The sequence below is a fragment of the Salarias fasciatus genome, chromosome 10 (genome assembly GCF_902148845.1).
Source record: "Salarias fasciatus chromosome 10, fSalaFa1.1, whole genome shotgun sequence".
Classification (NCBI taxonomy): Eukaryota; Metazoa; Chordata; class Actinopteri; order Blenniiformes; family Blenniidae; genus Salarias; species Salarias fasciatus.
Window position 1 is genome coordinate 3,990,288 of NC_043754.1, and position 20,133 is coordinate 4,010,420.

General features: G+C 46.6%; 1 protein-coding gene across 1 annotated transcript in view; it reads left to right on the forward strand.

The window, feature by feature from the left end:
* Nucleotides 1-20,133, forward strand: part of auts2a (activator of transcription and developmental regulator AUTS2 a) — a 311,150-nt gene that overhangs the window by 130,417 nt on the left and 160,600 nt on the right. The window contains 1 exon segment of the mRNA XM_030100770.1: nt 2,187-2,288. Coding sequence (XP_029956630.1) covers nt 2,187-2,288 — 102 coding nt within the window.

The following is a 20,133-nucleotide window of genomic DNA, read 5'->3' on the forward strand; positions in this document are numbered from 1 at the left end:
GCGTCTGCTCCGGCGAATCGGCTGCCGCCGCTGAGGATCGCCGCCAAACGCGCCGCTGCTCGAAGTTTAAAAGCCTGTAAAACATATAGGGAACGACTTTCACGTGGGAGGGACCGAATCAGGTCACGGAGACGGCCCCCCCTCAAACACACACATTCAGATTTATCATCAGACAGCAGGTCATTAAATTTCTGCTTCACTGTCTGATGGCACTGACCGCCACCATTTGCTTAAGACCGCCATTAATCACTTCATAAAGAGAAATAAATCCATCACCCGAACCTCCGAACTGGAGAGCGTGCGTGAAGAAAGGGGGGGAGAAAGAAAAAACACAATTCTCTGAAGTAATTTAAAGGAGCTCAGGGGGAAATTAAAGGGAACAAGCTGAGGGATACGTTTTCAAATAGCTGTGTAATCAGGTCCCGAGCTCAGTAATAGCCCTGAAAGATGAGCCGCTCTTTATTGGAACGTCTTTATTAGACATGTTCTTCAGACATTACACACACTTAAATCTGTGCAAGATTCCTGATTTCATGGAGGCACTTTCCCACTGATAAACCAGACTGCAGATGGCCTGATTATGTGGTTTCTGTGCCGCAGAGTCAGTTTGATACCGCGTTGATTAATAAAAGACAAATCTCTATATCTCTCCCACACTTGCCTGATTATAGCCTTTGTAAGCCCGTCATATATGAGTTTGGCTTTGGACGGGGAACATTTGATGGAGGAATGGAGAACAGCTTTCGGCTAGTCCTGCGCGTGTGTGTGTGTGTGTGTGTGTGTTTTCACATTCATAAATGCATGAATGTGCTGGCATGTGCTGCCCAGCACTGTCAGTAGGGACACTGGCTGGATAATAAATATTATAGGTCACCGTGTTTTGATGAAGGAGGCTGCCGACCGCGGCGGCAGGCGGCATTCAGGGATGGTTTCACAAACCGGGACGGCGGAGATATTATTCCCTCCTTTTCTCTCTAAAATTATGTACAATCCCCTCTGACAAAGTGGCATTTAAAGAGAAGAAGAGAGAGAATGTGCCCTGGTTTTTGTGGGAATAAAATGTGTTGGAGGTAATTAGTGCTATCACAGCGCGGGGCGCCGCCTTGCCCGTGCACGGTTCGCTCGTCTCACCGCCGTCTGGCCACATAGACAAACTCCTACGCACATGCACACACGTGCGCGCGCACGTCCAGACGCACACTCAGGCAGCCGAACAGGCCCAGCAGGCATTCCCACTGCTGAGACTCTCTTATCACGTTCAGCACTCTGGTGGATCCGCCCGCCTTCCACCCATCATGCAATTCTCCCAAGGAATAGGATTCCTTTCACACCGCTAATGGCTACAGAAAAGGGAACATTTTCATTTTAATTATCTGCTCAACTCGAGGGTTCTTTCGGTATTCCCCCACCTTGTGCCCTTTTCATCACACTAAATGATGGCTGCTACCTGAGAGGAGGATTCGGTGCGTCCCTGTCCTCCTGAGCGGGACGGCGAGGGGGGAGGCGAATGCGGAGTACGCCATCCTCCGGTCCAGTTGGTGCGTGCAGCGCCGCTCTCTGCCTTGCTGTTGATGCTCGGTCCCATAAAGGCGGCGTTTTATGTGCTTTGAGATGAAACCTGCGGCGTCTGTCTGGTCCTGCAGAAGCAGGACGCACATCAATCGCACGCCTGGACAGGGAGTGCAGACCCCGCCTCCTCTCCTCCCAGGAGTCTTTTATTGTTCTCCAGAATTTGAAGGGCCTCAGATGCTCACCGATTGGCGCGCCGCCGCCCCCCCCCGCTCCTCTTTATTCCTGCCGTTTAGCTGCATCTCGAACACGATGACACTCGCTGAGCCCCTGCTGCCTCAGCATGTGGTGTCTGCTTGGAACGGAGAGCGGCTCCATTTGAAGGTTCTGGAGGGGTCTTTGTCCCCGTTCTCGATTTGGTAGGCCGAGAGGAGCCTCACACTGCGAGATCAGATGGCGTCTCTGGTTGGCAAGCGGACCGATGGCCGCCGAATGGGCTCAGAAACATGACAGATTTACAGAGACGGCGCCGCGGCTCTTGCCAGCTTTCACATATTCATGAAGCGATTTCTGTGGGACGCCGTCCCCCCGCCAGCGCTCTCCACGCGGGGCTCCAGACCGCAGTGTTAACAGCTCCGCTTCATGTTATTAACCCTTGGTCTCTCTGTGTTCTGTAGCTGAAACCGGGGCAGAACAACTGCAAGGACAGCGACAGCGAGAGCGTCAGCGGCGAGTCCAAGCCCTCCGTCCGGAGCAGCTCCAGAGACAGGCTGACTGATGTGAGTACGTCCGCAAACATGGCGTCCCGCCGCGGTGTCGGTGAACTGGTCTAATTGGACGTTTGTTCAAAGGGTTTCAACCGCTGAAAACGTCAAAAGCCAGGGTCATTCAGCACACGACAAATGATTCATTCACCTGCCTGATGAATGACGAGTGTTGAATTCAGGAGAGGCAGGGTTGATCTGTCACTAAATCTGATGGACTGAAGGCACATGTATGCTCTGTGTACACACAAAACACACACCGTACCTCGACATGTTCTTCAGACTGTGTGAACGCCACTTTATAAATGAGTATCTTAGTAATCTAACCACCAGAGGGCGCTGGTCCACGTACTGGCCGTTTACTCAGGCCCCGTTTACACGACGTTTCAAGTGAAAAGGTGAAGTTTTCACATTTTCATTTATGAAGATGATGTAGTTTTCATGTTTGGCCACTAGTGGGTGCTCTTTGTTTTTGTAATGAAACCACACATACAGGCGAGCAGAGAAACACAAAACTCTATAAAGGTTTTTCATTTTCACTTGAAAATGTTGTGTAAACAGCGTCTAAGAAGAGCAGATATATTTCTTTGGAGAGAAAAGTGTAAGAGAATAGCGAATATCTGTCATTGTGTCTCAACACTGCCCCCTACAACTACAAGCGGTACTGCAACATTCGGCCCATGTCTGTCAGCTTCTGCTAGACTGACAGAACCCATGTGGTCATGTGTCATGAACGTCGAGCATAAATCAGCCTTTAGGTCAGAGGGGTCAAACAGTTGGCTGAAGGCCACCAAAGATCCATTTGGCTCCATTAAAAATCAACTCTTACTCACTGATGTTTATCTGGAAGTACATAGGTCACACACAACTAAAACCTACAACTGAATTATTTGACATTAAATATAAAATAGCATTGTGGGTGAGCTAAAGAGAAAAAAACAAGCTGAAAGCTGCACACTTCAGAAAGTCGATCCAGGTTTTTTTTTTCTTTTAATTTAAGCTAACTCCTAGCTAAGTTTTTAAATATCAATATTTTCAAGATTTGCATTTATCCAATGGATTTGAAAATCCTACTTTAGATGACATGTAAAGATGTTTATTCAGATTTTATGATTATTCATTGTTGACAATTGACAATTCATTGTTTTTAAAACATTCTGAATGAAACTATTTATTTTATATTTTATTTAAAACGAATCCACTTTACTCTTTAACACAAATTACAAAATCCAAATGATTTTAATGAGAGGTGAGGTGTGCAGTTCATATTCATGCTCATGTCAGCCGAGCTGTTTAATCTTCACACACCACTGAAAACCTCAACCTGTGAAGGCAGAGCCCGTGTTTAGTGTTTTATTGAGTTTTTTTGTCCTGTTAGGATCACTTGAACAGAAGCAACTCTGCTTTAGTGGTACAGAAATCTGTGTATGCTCTATGTGTGTTGCTGTGCGTGCAGTGTGTGTGTCTGTGTGTGAGACGGAGGAAAGGTAAGTTACTAATGTGGCGCCGTCACTTTTATCTGCATTTATTTGGTCTTGAAGCGTTAACATTTTGCCACAGCAGAACACTTTGTGGTAAGTCTTAAACGTCTTAAGTGCACTCCTCAAAGTACTTCAGGTGAAGAGCGCTATTTACATCCTGCAAACACACACACACACACACACACACACACACACACACACACACACACACACACACTCACAAGGTTTCTTGTGAGTATGAGGGGGAAAAAATACAGAAGCCTGCTTTCCTTGTGGAGGAGCTGAAGGCAAGTATTAGCAGACAAAAGAGAGAGCGGCTGTGTCCCTTCACCCAGTGACATATTCCAGGAAGTAAGGCGAGCGGTCTCCGGAGAGCTCGCCGCCACACACCCGCCCACCCCTGCGCTCTGATTCGCGTGGAGAATCTACAGCGGAGCGATCAGATATCTGGCCATAATTAAAGCTGTCATTTGGGAGGCGAGCCAGTCTCTGAGAAAGACACGGCCCAACAACTGAGGCAAAGCGGATTCTGCGTGTAGCTTCACGACGCTTGACTGGGCATGAAATGAAATAAGTAATTTGATGTTGACAACAGAAATTGAAATGATACTTTGTGATTTCTGTCAGGCTGCACTGCGGCTGACACATTTCGCTGCAACAAGGAAGGTTTTAACAGACGTACAACAGCAGATTGGGTTCAGCGTCGTTACATAATGGATAATGCACAGCTTGTGTTGTTTATATCCAAATGAAAATGTGCGACTGTGGTTGCCCTTTTTGATCTCCACCAAGCTTCACAGAATTCTTCATGTCAGTTCTTCGTGGTGATTCGTGAAGATCTTAGAAGCTGCTGACTGGATCTCGATAAAAGGGGTTCTTCAGGTTTTACGTTTGCATGCTGTGAAACAACAAGCAGGAATGCAGTAATATCCAGAGTGTTTTTAATCCTTGGCCCCGTTTTCAAGTGAAGATGCAAACATTTTAGAGCCTTTTGGGCGTCTGTCTACATGACAGCGGTGCTCAGAGCCGCTGAAAATGCAACTTGTTGAAAACCACCTCCAAGACTGAACTTTTTGAAAATGCTCCAACTTGGTTTCCATGGAAACGGAGGGGAAAAGCAACTCTCTGAAAGCGCTCGGGCTCCGACTCCGTGTAGACGGCTAAAACGCTGCTCCTGCACACGTTGAAGTAAAGAACTATTCTGCACATCCATGAGAAGATGGCGACTGACTGGCGTACGAACGTCTGAGTGTTCGTCATTGTTAATGATTATACTTTTGTTCTCTGCACACATTAGTTTGTAGTAGTGGTTTTACTACAAAAACAAACAGCACCAACTTGAGGCCTCCCATCCTAACTTCATTATTTTTAAGCATTTCTGCTGATTCTCTGCAAACTGGTGTTGTTTTCAAACCATTGCTGTGTAAATGCCAATGTGCAAAAAAAAAAAAGAAAGACTGAAAAACATTTAGCATCATATTTTTGCACATAATACACATAATAAATAATGCATTGCTTTATCCACATGAAATGTTTTTGAGGATTTCTCTTGGAACATTGTCCCTTTTATAAACCTTTGGTCCTTGTATTTCTTTTGTTTTAAATGTCAGGATTTTTTTTTCTTCATATATAAGTCACCTACTTTTCCCACCTCTGGCTGGTTCTGGGAAGCGTCCGCCGCCCTCCCTCTGTAATCACTCTCACCTGAGCTGGCATTTCAGCCACTCGGAACACTCAGGGGAGGAGGAGGAGCAGCGGCCGCGGCTCCTCGAGCTTCATCTGGTCAGGACTCCCCTCAGGAGACGCAGCGCGTCTTCGGAGGAGCTGCTGAAAGCCGGGCCAGCGTGAAGGCCGACTTTCAGACCCTGGTGTCACTTTAGACGGTGGCTTCATGTCCGGTCCCCACAGGTTTGTGAACAAGTCCCCTCCAGCCATGCTGTAAAAACCCACTTCACACATCACAGGAGGTGCAAGCCGGTGCTCTAGTCCTCAGAAAGACTGAGAGAACACCAAAAAGGAACCGCTCTCTTTACAATCCTGTGTATTTTTCTTTACTGGTGCACATTGCAGAGGATTTTTTTAGATTGCTTGCATTGTTGTGTGCAGCAGCATTTTAAGTCCTCGTTCTGAGTTGTGGCGCTGCACAGCAGGCTCCTGCGGCTCAGCTGCCCCCTTACAGTTTGAAAAAAAACTCAAAAGAAAGCATCTAAGTCACTCGTTAGTATGGAGGAGCGGTGTGAGACGGATCTCGCCTTGACCCAAACTGTTCATTAGAGCAGCGATTCGCTGATGGTGTTTGCTGCAGCACTCCCTTCCCCTCGTGGGGGGGCTGGGCGCTCCGGTGAAGCAGATGAACTGAGTTTGCCGACCTGGCACTGACTGGCAGGGAGACGGAGGCCAGAGGAGGTCAGGCCTGGCAGCCTCCCCTCTCCAGCGTCCTGCCAGCTCATTAAGGCCTACAAATGGCACATCAGCTCGGCTGTGTTTGCCTCAACCCCAAACCCCAGCTAAATTGGCAGGCTTAGCCGCATTTGCTCTGAAGCTCAGGGTTCCCTTTTGGGTTCGTTTGAAGCCGGCACGGCAGCCCCCCCCACCACCACCACCACCACCACCCCCACACCCCCCACCGCACCCCACCCCTTCAGTCTGGGTGGCAGGCATTCAGGCAGGCAGCAATCCTGAGCAAAGGGAGTCTGCTGGATCAGGGAGGGCAGGGAGCTCGGGATGAATCACTCCCGTTTAGTCTCTGCGGCAAGGGGTGAAATGCCATCATTACCCGGCTGCCTATCAAATAAATTGGCAATTACGGGCCTGGGATTGCGAGTAAACAGCATGTTACTTCTTTTTTTTTTTTCCACCCAAGGCTCTTGATGAGAGGCGGGTGCTGTGGAGAGGAGCTCCACAGTACTGGGTCAGCGCCCGCCAGTCAGCGGCAGCCAGACTGTAATGAATGCATTTATATACATCAGGAACCTACTGTAGCTGTTCTCCTGAGTAAATTCAAGCTGTCAGACCGAGTCAACGCGCTTTAATTCTCCTGAACAGCACCTTCATTCAGTCATCGTAACGCGGGGTAATGATTTGTGTGTTGACCTGGCGACGGGTTGTTGCAGTAATATTGAGACTAGCACTTTATTGGTGTTTGTCCAGACAATTTTTCAAGCTGGTTTTTCTGACTGCAATGAAAATGTGAAAATTGCGGGTTCCTGAAATCCACACTCGTACGGTCCTGGCTCCTCTCTGACAAGAGCGGGTTTTTCTGCGGCGAGCTCTTTGAAAGCTGTTTTGTAATGAAACATCTGGAAGTGATATTGTTAAAAGTCAAGCACATCGTCTTTCCGTGCTTTTGAAGCGGTTTCAGCCCAAACATAGCTGAAGTCTCTCTTACGGCCAGTAAAACCGAGCTCCGTTATTACTGGCTTTCCGATGAAAACACCACGGCCTGTTCGGAGACATGTGGTGAAGCCATTTCAAATACTCAAATTACAGCTTTTGAAAGCTGATTAATGTCATAAACTATACTTGTTGTCGTAAAGATCACTGTTATGATTAAATTTGCGGGCGCTCGGTTGGGCAGCACATCACGTCACGTCCTTGACCTTCCACCGGTCTTTTTTAGTGAGAATTTCGTCTGAACGGTGAACTTCTTATGTAAGATGACCAGAGCTGCATTACTCTGTGTCCGTCCCACCTCCTCAGTACATTCTCCAATTATTTCCTGACACTGTGATGTAAATGAGGTCGCAGTCCCCCTACATGTCCAGATACGATGGCCAATTTGCTCCGACACAGAACTCGTAATTGCTTGCATCAATTATCCGTCTCTTTCTCTCGCCGCCTCTCAATAATTTGAAATGTTTCTTATTAGAGACAAGCATTTAGATATGGAAGTAGGAATGTTGTACCTATAATTAGCTCATTATCAGGGGATCCTGCTCTCTGCCGAGGCTTCGTTGTTGCACGGTGACGCTGTGAAATGAGCAGCAGATGTAGTGCAAGAATTACTAGACAGTGTTCTCGACTGTTATGTGGCTGTATTTGCAAGCATGGATTGTAAGAATCAACTTTTTTTTTTTTTAAATGGCAAACAGGTAAACGGTGTCTTTATACCAACGGTTTGCTGCAAGGGGAAAAAAATAGGATTTGATTGCAAACAATCAGAGAACATGCCTCAAATATGTAGGCAAAGGGAAACCATTTGAAGAAGTTGAGCGGAGTTTAAAGACGTAAAAACGTGGTTTGGTCTGTTTCTGCTCGAAGGCTTCCACCAATGAAAAAGCTGAGCGAGAACCCCCGAGACCTCCTGACTCACATCCAGCAGGAAAAGTGAATTCTAACACTTAATTCCTCAGATCGTTCCTCCCTGTGATCTGAAATCATTTAAAGCAAAGAAAAGGTTCCGTGCGCTCGAGTCACTCCGATATCGCTGCCATCTGGGTTCCACATTAATTCATCAGGAACACCTGGAGTGGATTGTACCAGTTTGTTCACCAGCTCCCTCACCATCTCCCGGGTCCTGTGAGCTAGCGGGGAGTTCGTGTCTACAATCAGAGCTCTCCTGCATTGTTTTTCCTCCCTCGTTATGCCGTGTGAAGTGACTGCAGAGCTCCAGCCAGCCAGAAGATGCAGCTGGAAGATCATTGACTTGCCTCCACTGCCCTGGATTGACCGTCTCCCATGAAGTGTCCAGACATGCCCGTTGCTGCCTCTGGCGCGCCGAGTCGAGGTCCCTTCTCGTCTTCTCTCCCACATCATTTATTGTTCTTTCTCCATTTTCTCGCTCGCTGCCTGCAGTGGACTTGTCAAGGACCGGAGTATGACACTTTGTGACACGGCGGTCGGGCGAAATTATGCCGCGCCTCCGTCGCCCTGCCAGTACCCAACAGGCGGACGTCCGTCAGGGACCTCTGAGAGGTCCCGCTGCACGGCTCGTTTCTGCCAGCGCCGGGGGCGCGCCCGATTATCTGCCTGCATTCACAAGAGTTTAAGTCAGACTCATCTATAGCTGCTGTCCAAATTATAATTAGAATGTATGAAGCGCAGTGTGATTATGTGCATAGACTCTCAGGATCCCTCAGGTTGAAAACAAACAGCCGGAGTTCATCCCACGGTTTGTTTCTCGAAGACAAAAAAAATATAGAAACATCGAGAAGTCACTGTAGTTTTGTGACCTTACTATAGTTTCGATATATCCAGCAAAATCAGGGTCTTAAATTGTGGAAAGTGATACAGAGCAGTGTTGGTGTGTCGAGAATCGTTGGCTGATCCTGACTGAACGCAGTCCTTCACTGCTGCGGATGATAAATCTATTCTCATGGAAGATTAATGGACTGGAGAAGTGGTGTTGAATGTCATTGTTGAAGGTTGAAAGTATTGAGCGCCTGAATCCTATCCATATGTTTTCAGGAATGACATAAATAGGCTCAGCCGGAATCCATTTTGACTTATCAAGCATAAACCAGTGCCAGAGCCATGCGATACTTGCCAAGTATTCAAGCTCCGAGGCTTCCAATAACAAATCCTATTCCACATAATTTCCACTGAAATTGGCTATGGCTATGCGCTGCCACCCTGTTTCTGCATCCCACTCTTGGCTACGTATTACTTCCGCATTCCCTGTAACCCGACCCCGTAGCCCCAATTTTTGATGTCACACCGAGCCGTGGCGAGGGAGTCTCTCCGCTCTTTGTTCCAGCCTTTTCAGCGTTGGAGCCTGTTCCGGTGGGGTAAGTTGAATAAGTGGAGCCCGGAGGAATCTCTACAAAGGTCTCACTCTGATTGGATGCATGCAGAGCCCAAGGAGAGAGCGCCGGTTGCCATAGCAATGAGAGCAATGTGGGAACCGACTGCACGGAGGAGGAGAAACGGGGAAGTGGTGCTTTCTTTTGTGACGGGAGGTCTTCATCGACTGACATTACGCTTTTTGAATACACACCGGCCGACACGAATGTAAACACAAGTAAGCAGAGGCGCACAAACAGTAGCACATGCGCCTTTTTACCCCCTCCCGAGGAGCCGCCGAGCAAGAGTGCGCGCCTAAATCACAGTGACCTGGCAGGGGTGTGCTGGTGCACAGGCTGGGAACCGGAGGGAACTCAATGATCCGGAGTCCAGAACCTTCTTTACCCGGGACTCAACTGTCCGGTCACTGAGCCGTCCACAAAGAAATTATTAAAAAAAAAAAAATCTTTCATCTTCTTTGATTTTTTTTTTTTTTTTTTTTTTTTTTATAGCAAATTGGTGAATTCTTACCCTAAACATTCAGGCCACAAGCCTTTCCAGAGGGTGATATAAGCCTCTCCCAGGACTGTGTGCTTGTGTGTGTTTTATATAGTCCGGTCCCTGGTGTGTGTGTGTGGATGTTTGTATCAGAGTTTAGCTGCAGGGCAGAGGAGATGTGTGGGAGGGTGAGGTTTTTTTTTTTTTTGGTGTATATGTTGAGTAAAGTTGCGTTGAGTTTGTTTGAGGAGCAGAGGGTGCAGAGAGAGGGCTGTGGGGGGTGGGGAGGGGGGGCTCGGCTCCCTTGCTCATGGGCCTGCTGCCGTGTCTCGTGTCTACCGGCTGAATCCAGTCACTTCTGTCGGGCGTCGTAAGAGGATCACCGCATGCTGATCCGCACAAACATCCAGCTTTACGGACACTGAGAGGGGAGCAACGAATGAAATCTCTCAGTCAGGATGTTGCGGGTTCGATTCCACATCCCTCCACATATTTAAGTGTCCTTGAGCAAGACACTGAACCCCGACCTGTCAACAGTAAAATCTGCAGCACAACAAAACCAGTGGGAGAATGTTGCCTGTTAGTATTAATTCACACTTGGATCGGTCGTTTCCGGAAGCGCGCTGCTATCATATTTGTTTGACGCAGCACTCGCAGAGATCATGGTTTAGAGTGTGTGTGTGTGTGTGTGTGTGTGTGTGTGTGTGTGTGTGTGTAACCGCTGACAAAAAAGAAGATATCTGTGCGCAGTCAATAAATGCAGCAAATTCCAAAAGCATTTAATATTCAGAGCCCAACCCCAGAAAATGCTACATCAAATTAAAGTGTCATCATTGACTTTACTGGACGATCTTTTGAATTCACATCACACAAAAAAACAATTAACTTTGGTTCAAATATTTTTCATATTTTACAGTTTTCCTGGTTTTCAGCTCTTCATTATAACCATTATCAAAACTTTCTTCTTGTTTTTTCCAACAATACCAAAGTTCGTTTGAAACTTCGCCTCTCTGCAGTGGAGAATGTGTCATTTTGAAATTGGCGTCTATAATTGAAGCCTCAAATTGCTGCTTTACACTATTGTGTTGCGCAGAAGGAAAATGGGAAGCTACAGAAAAATACTGAGTGTTTTGATGAGCGTTAAAAAAAAAAGTGGATTGTGTTTCTCAGTGTTCCACACAGGACAAACGGCTGGTGTTGTTTAGTGTGAGAACATTTTGCTCGTACAGTGTTTTGCATGTGCTTCCAGTCCGTGCAATACTTCACTGTGCACGCTGACTTTCCTCCCCTCGTGCCGGAGAAGGGCACGTTGCCTTATTTAAGGCCTGTGACAGGATTACTGTCAGGCGTCGGATGTCACAACATTTCTATTTCAGAAGCCGGCGCAGTTTCCCTTAAACCACAGAACAACAGTGCCGACAATAAATAAATAAATCGAGGCTGTAGATAGACGGACAGACAGACGAGTAGATATACAGAGAGATACTGCCTCTGGAATTACAGTTGGAGAAGATTATTCCAGAGACATTATTTCCCTCAAGTCATGGGCTTAAGTCAAATTTGGAAGAGAAATGAAATTGCCAGCAGTGAAAAACCAGACTAGGTAGGAGTTCATGAGTAGAGAAATAACATTTTCATTTGTTTCTGCCCCAGTGGGAGATGAGCAGCCTTTCAGTAAATAGAGACAGCTATGAGAAATGATTTTTTTGGTCGGTGGGATATTGTTTTAACGTGCACTTATCCATCTGCAATCTAGATGTCAGGGCCCGGGAATCCACAGGATGGCCATTCTGCTGTTGTCTTTATGACACGCCGGTGTTGGCCTCGCCTCGCCTCGCCTCGCCTCCAAATGTCTCTGTTAGTGTCCTATTTCCACAGGAGATTCAGTCCTATATGTATTTTTTTTTAAACTCCCTTTGTTAAGAGCTACCAGCTGATGCTTCTCCTTGGATTCCAGTCTTTTTATTTTCTTTTTTTTTATATTGAGCTTTGCTGTGAATTGAAATGAAAAATTCAATCCCAGCCCCTGAGATTGCCATCTCCCTGTGCCCAACCTGGAGGCTGAGGATAAAGGAACATTCTACACCATTATTTGTTTCTCTGCAATATTAAGAAATCAGGTGTGGTGCATTTTAGTGGAGATTGACAAACGGTCTGTTTTAGATTTCTCTTCGCTCCCGCCTTGTTTCGCCGCCGTCCAGTGTCACACACTTTAAACCCATTTTCTCCAGTTTCACTGACACTTCGTGTCTTGGTTTTGACAAATGTGCCGATGGCTAAATGTCCTCGCAGTATCATCCTCACCGTTTTCTTGTTTCAAAAGAGATCTGCGGGGGGATTATTAGGGGATTACTGAAATTTTTATAAGCTCCAGCCGTCGACATCTGTTAAATGTCTGATCAATGAGCGTCTTTCTGCGTACTTTGACTCTCAATCCCAGTTCTTTCTGCAGCGCGTTACAACGGCTGATTAATTTGCCGGAGCGAAGCTTTGATCCGGAGCTGTCAGCCGTGATGTACTCCCAGGTGATTACGTCTACTTCCTGTCATCCGCTATCAGCCGCCGTGCGACGCACTTGTCACATGGCCCATTCTGATTATGGTTGATATTGACACTGGAATGGAATAAATGTACACAATAAGGAGATTAGTGTTTCCCAGGAGGCGCGTGTCCCCCGGCTGCTTTTCATTCCTGATGACGCACGGTGATCATTGTGAGACGGCTTTTCTTTCTCACAGCCAAATCCCCAGCTCCAGCTACACTCTGTGGAAATAAAATTTAAAAATGGGGATGAAGATTAATCTTGTGGCACAGCAGTGGTCACACAGTGAGCCAGGGGTGAAATTACACATGCATTTTGCAGTTTCATGAGCAGGATTCTCCAATGAGGTGACGGGTCAAAGTCCTGCTCTTCCATATCAGCTGTCATGAGGCAGGCTCGTGTTACTTCACTGATGATGTGTCGCAGAAATCCACATGAACGAGCCTCCGTTTATCCAACGATTCAACTCAAACTGCATCATTTAGGTGTTTTTGTTGCGGGAACCTTTTGAAAAGGACGACCGTTTCCGTAAGAACGGCAGAAAAAAAATGATGTAGTTATCATGTTGGGCCACTAGTGGGTGCCGTTGGTTGTTTTGATTATTAAACCACAAAATAAATTACAAGCATCAACAACGGCAGAACATGGACTTTAGTATGGACAGACAATGAAGTTGGATTGTTACTATGGCGATTGTCGTTGTTGTTGTTGTTGTTTTTGTTTTCCAGTCTCGGGCGGAGTGGTAGCCTTTTCAAAAAGATTAGTTTTCAGTCACTTAGAGCACCGTTGTCATGTAAACCTCCTCCCAATGAAAGTTTCATGTTGTCACTTGAAAATATTATTATTATTAATCAGCAAGAATTGATTCTGCATTAAAAAATGTTGTGAGGAATTTATTGTGCATCAGATCTTTTCAAAGATGTCTTTTGTATAATTTCAGGTTAGATTATGAATAGAGAACAGTACACACAGAGTGTGTTTGTGAAGTAACGGACGCACACATTTCCTCCCTCCTCCTGACGGTGCAGCTGTTTTTAGTGCCCGCATGTAAAATCTCTGGTAAACTAATTAGGCGATTTGGCCCCGACTTGTTCAAAAGGAGTCACATCAGCTGTGTTTGGGTTGCGCCGAGGTCAGAGGCCATCGCAGGGGCACATAGTACAGGGGATTGGATGGGATTAACCTTGGCCTGCCCCCTTGGCCCCGGGCCCAGGCGGCCCAGGAAGAGTGGAATTAGCCGAGCCAGGCAGGGCCATCTGATTCCAAGCCCTCATCCAATTACTGCCTTATCTCCCGGCCAAATGAGATCAATGCATGGAGGGCAGGGAGACCTGGCAGCCTGGCGAAGGTGCGATAATCAGCAGCGGGGAGCACGGCACTTAACTCCCCTGTGTCCCTGAAAGAGCCAGAGCATGTGTTAGGAGCACCACTCACTGCCATTAGCTCCTGCTGCCTGCTGGAGCCTGACCTGCACTTTGCATGAGGACAACCCGGCGCAGTGCATTTAGGCATCTTAGCTTTTTGTGTTCAAGTGCTGCACTTAGGAGGGTGAATAATGTGTATAATTACAGTTTTGCCTCTTATCCTTGGTGAATCTACTCTGCAGATTACAGTGGTTAAAAGGTAGTAGAGACAGAAAAAAAAAAAAACACCCGGGTAATTGCTTTTTCTATGTATTGCATATAAAAGGCACTTTTAAGCATTTTACAGTGGTTAAGAGCAACTCTGCACTGCTAATAAAGTCCACTGGTAATTCTCTTGTCAATTAGGGGGAAAAACAAATGGTTGACGTTTGGAGGTGTAATTATGAAAATAATTAACCTCTGTGTGCCGTAAAAAGCAACGATTTTCCTCTTCACTGGCGCTTCTTGAAATGGATTCGTTTAGCTGAAGAATATTCTGAAGAAATCAGTCAAACAGACTAGTTTTTCCTCTTTCTATCTTTTATTGACATGCGTCGGTTTAATCACTGTCCACATTTAGAAGAGCGATGAACCGATGACGCACCGCTGTACGTTCAGAGGCGGATTCCTTCAGAACGGAAGCGTTGGCTGAGTCTTTCTGGAATCCAAAGCTCTTCATATTTATTCCTGATACTTCTGCCATAGCAGTGATTGTATTGCACCGCTGGTGAGTCCCGCAGCCATCTGGAGGACCGTTCTGTGCCCACTATACGGCCGGAGAGGGAGCCATTCTGCAGGATTTATGCCCGGCCATTTCTTCCCGTGCTTGTGTTCTGGGCAGGCGTATCCATGGGAGAGCAATAGGTGGCTCTGAAAGAGCGCCTGTCCTCAGCTGTGCCGGCCCCGCAGACCTCCTCCTCCTCCCACCTGTCCCCGCATGCTCCTTCCTCTTAAATCCACCGTCGCAGGGCGGGACGCCGCCATCGCGGGGGCCCTCTGACAATCAGCGCCCGGCTCGAAAGCACTAATGAGCGCCGGGAGGGGAGCGCGGGGTTCTGGCGGCCGGCGCGGAGAGGGGGTGGCGCCGGCGCGTTGCTGGGATGGGTCCGGCACAGCGCTGACTAGATTAGCTTCCAGGGGGCAGAGCTGCAGTCAGTTTGGGAAAATATCACAGCCCATTAGTTAGGAGCAATGAAATGGAGTCAACTTGTGGGACTCCATTAGGCGCGGCGCGCTTAGGCAGACAGCGTCCCTCGGCGTGATGCTGCTATTCTGGAAGGATTGAGCACAGAGATATAATTGGACTGGGGAAATCAAGCAAGTTTCAGCGGTCCTGGTGGGGCTCTCAGACAGAAAATGAGAACACAGGCCTTTGTATTTCCTCTCCCTCTCCCTGTTAGCTTTGCGCTGTTTTGAGAAACAGCGGCGAGGCGGCGGCAGCTTCTCGGGTTTTTCTTTTCATTTTCATTCCTCTGTCCTCCATTCTCAGTCTGCCCCCTCCTTCTGCTTTTTTTTTCTTTTTTTAACTTATTAGATTTCACCATCTGCTTTGAAATTCACTTTTTTTTCCCCCCTTTTTTATTTGTGGCTTTAGCTCTGGCTAACCCTAAGCTAAACAATATGCATTTATTCATCCGTGCCTTTCCCTGAGCGTTGATGAGACTGAGGATTGTGCTTGATAATAAACACGGCTTAGCCGAACACAGGCTCCTTGCTAAGCCTTGCAAGGCTGTTTACTGCGGATCAGTGCCAACTAAGTTTGGAATATACAATTACACCCAGGAAATCCGTGCCCGAGCGCTGAACGCCATTTCCCCCCCTCCTCCTCCTCTGAATCGCCCTGTCTGGATCCTCGTCTGGCATTTTGGGTCCTCGCGCTCCGAGCCGGGATGTAGATGGAGCAGACAGGCCTCAGTGCTTCAGGTAATTGATGTGCAGTTTTTAGCACCATCGTGGGACATCTCCATCCCTCCAATTTCAAACAGCCATGCCTCGCTTGCTTCGCCCCAAAACGCTTGATATCCTCTGTCCTAAATAAAGGACGTTTCGCCAATTCTCCGAGTTAATATACTTTCCCGCCGCAGTCCATCATGTTCTTCTCATGCTGTCAGTTTAGTGGCGGCTGAGTAATTAGATTGAGTCTCCAATGATGTAGTGCCAGGATCTCAGCTGCTTCATCAGGCACACGCTCGCCGCTTTTTAAACGGAGAACCGGTAACGCGCTAGCCGAGCCTAAGCCCTCGGAAAGCCGGCGTCGCATAAATATAGCATATCGCCGCAAAGCAAGCCATTTATCAGGTAATTTCTCATCCACTCTTCAGAGGGGATTGGTGAGGGATCAATCGGGATCTATCCAGTTAGCCTAAGTGGTTTTGTGAGGGATTGATGAGTGCGATTAGATTAGAAGGTCAGAGGGATCTGTTTTCATTGAAACAAGAGGGGCAATCTGCCCGGCTCAAATACCGGCGTCGTTCCTGCGAGCGGCGTGAAGGGAAACCGCCGCTGAGACACGGTGATCTTACGAGAGCGAGCGACGCGCCTCTCCCGCCTCTGCTCTTTGTCCTTTCTATTCGCAGAATTATATGCGAGCAGCGGGCGGGTGTTGACATTTGCGCGCCTCGCGGGAACACACCGGCGTGAATGTTATCAGCACCTTAAAGACAGCCCTCGGCCCCACGAGCGTCCCCCGGCCCCCGCCTCAAAGGGCGCCCCCCCCCCACCTCAACCTCCCACCTCTGACCCCTCTGCCAGCCTGAAGAAAGAGCGCCTGACAGCTCCTTTGATGCTCCGAGGAGGAGACTGACTGGTAAAAAAAAAAAAATAGGTGAAATGGAGGGTAAAAAGGGGGCCAGCCATTTGAAATGTCTGCACTGAGATCTAATCACATGGCGGCTGTTTTTGGTTTTTTTTTTCTTTTCCACCATGACATTACAGCTCGCTGGCTTTTTCCAGGGTCCAGGCCTCACAGGGCGTCTTATGTCAGACCCCCCCAACACTCCCCCCTCGCCCCTCATTGAGTAACCCTCAGGAACACATCATCCACCTCAGTCCAAGCTCTGGATTTATACTACACCCCCCCCCCCCCCCCCCCCCCCCCCCCCCCCCCCCCCCACACACACACACACACACACACACACACGCACCCGCCCCCCCAAAAGCCGCCTTGACAGGTTTGTTATCTGTTCACCCGGTCGGCAAACCCCTGAGAGTCGCAGCGCTGGCAGTTAGGAAGGGGAGCGCTACAGGAGAAGCAGGGCAAGTAAATGTCAAGTGAACCGCCAAGGATGGATATTATATCTGCTGGGGACCACAGACGGGGAGGGGGTGGGTGGGTGGGAGGGGAGGGGGGGCACGATAGCCGGTCTGTTTCACTGCCCTCCGCTCAAGATGGCAGCTTCTGCTGGGTTTTCTCCAGACTGTCGGCGTTCTTCATTGGGACACAGTCAAAAGGCTTCAGATACCAGGACTGATAGCAAAGTGTTAACAGGTTGATGAAGTGAGGCTATTGATGTCACATCACAGTATTACCCATAATCCTTCATCCAGGAAGTGAGCATATCTGGTTACTGAAGAAATTAAAGGAAATACTAACCCTAACCCTATAATAAAAAATGATTAAACATTATTGAGATCCTTGTTATTCCTGTAATATTTAATATACCACACACACATGCAGGGAAAAATCTGCTGAAGACATTGACAATGGCAAGTATTGAGACATCTGGATGGACAGACGACCACGGTGGACTGTTGTCACAGTGACGAGTCCAGGAGAATCTGGACTGGAGGTCATGACCCTCTGGAGGAAAACTCTACTGAGCATGTGCAGAAGAATCATTTACTCCGGCCGTGGGGCTCATGCACATTCACAGTTTTTCAAAAAAGTTACGTTTTTTTCCCCCATTTCCATGGAATCATCACAATCACCATTTTCTAAAGAGTAGTGTTTTCAGTGGCTCCCAGCTCTGTTGTTCCGTAAACAGATCCTCAAAACACAGCAAAGTTTTTCGATTTTTACTTAAAAAAACGTCATGTGAACGGCGCCTTATTGCATGTTTCTTTTTACATTTATTTTTTGTTATTGTTTTTTGTTTCATTGAAATGACCACAGGAGTTAAGTACTTTGGAGTGGTTTTGAATTATACAGGTTTGATTTTGCTTAAAATCATCCTATTGTTACTTGTGAAATGATTAATTAGGTTTTTAAACATTGCCTGCCATACTGCTCAGGAACAAGGGCCATATGCTGGTTGTGCATGTCTAGTTTTTCTTGAGCCAAGCATCTGCTTTTTGAAGGTAAAGCGTCAGATTGATGCATTTTATTTATTTTTGGGAAAAAAAATTCAAACAGAAAAGTGTTTGCAAACAAAACACTGCTTTAAGTGGCAGAATCTATGATGAAACATTCACCCATTCAGTGTCATTAATAATATTCATATGTTTTGTTATTTTAGGAGAGTCTAATAGTTGTTTCACTTTTTATGTATTTTTTTTTAATAAACCCTGACAGCATGATTTTGATTCTAGCTGCTAGCTTTCATGGCCGACTCTCCGGTACATTCCGTTTGGGTCTCAGTGTTGTGTTTTGTCTGCTATTCTGAGGAAATGTGCTTAAAAAAACAAAAATACAATGTTTTACCTGAAATTGCTGCAGAGGCTCATGCGGGACGGCTTTGTCCCGTGGGCCTTATGTTCGACACCCCTCCTCCAAGAGCACCTTATGCTTATGCTTAGAATATTCAGTCTGCACGTATTTAGTGAGTGCCCCATAAGGAATAATGTAATCTTGGAAAAAAACAATGTAAATATTTCTATTTTTCATTTACATTTATCTGGTAAAGTTTTTAGCAGTTTCATAAATCCAAAGAGCACATTCACTTTTTACTTGTGGGATTTAGTTTTTATGCTTCTTGGCTTCTCAACTGTGAATATTCATGATAAATTTCCTGTTTAATACAAAGCCCACCTGAAACATCCATACTGAATGATTTCATCCAGGCATATTGATGCCAGAGAATTCTTCATATGCTGCTGTTATTGAAATCCAAAAAATGTGTTCAAATGACTCATATCCCCCTTTTTTTTTTTTTTTTTTTAATAGCCAATCTGGAATTCATATTAAAGACAGAACTAGTTCTCCAGAGCAGACATTGTGAAAAACAGACTGTCATGGTGCCAAACTCCATTTCTAATCACTGTAACTCCATCTGATGCACAGACAGCAGTTTTATTTCATGAGCCTGGAATCAGGAGGTCTGTGTGGGTGGTGTGCAGCTCCTGAGATCCCCAGCATCAAAGATCTCATATATGAAAAAAATAGCTGTGAAACTCTCTTTTTTTTTTTATTATTATTATTATTGTTTTTGATGTGTGTTTGTGTTGAATATTTCAATCCCGAGATAACGCAGCTCCAAACCTAGCATTAGCATTCAACAATCCTCATTTTTTAATAACAGGAAGAGGAAGGATGGATCTAATAAATAATGACCTTTTAGTTGTTTGGAATCACATCACTGAAAAGATGGAACTTTTTTTGGCAAAGTTTTTTTTTTTTTTTCCTGAGATGAGCTTAATTTTTGAATAGAACGTGCTAAATTGAAGGCTTTTTTTTTCAGCCACAGATCAGAAAAATCCATTGATGAGAGCATCCAGTTTTTATTAGTTCTTGAAAATGCAATGAGTTCCTGTTATTTCATCTTAATTTTACCAGATAGGTCAAATCAAACGCAGTTTGATTTACAGTGACTTGCCACCCAAGAGGCAGCAAGGAGGCACTGAGAAGAACATGGAGACCAAAACTGAGACAATGTAGAGGCGCCATCGGCGCTACTTTTTGTCTCTCAGCTCATCTGGGAGTTGATGCTTTAACACACTTCATGCATGTGCACGGTGACAATGTCAGACACACACACACACACACACACACACACACACCCAGATGGAGGTCTATGATACAGTTATTGAAACGGCCGATCCAGGTGGTTAATTGCTGTGTTAACTTCAGCAGAGACAGAAAACAAACAGTGAAAGTGGTTCATTTGCAGCTCTGTGTTTTCGGGTTGGGGGGGGGGGGGTGGGGGGGGGGGGGGGGGGGGTGCAGGGAGCTTTTTTTGTCCTGATTTACGCTGTTTCCCCACAGCAGGGTCGGACATGGAAACATTAGCGTGACCCATCGCGCCACAATAGCCGCACAAACGCAGACCATGGCGGGATGA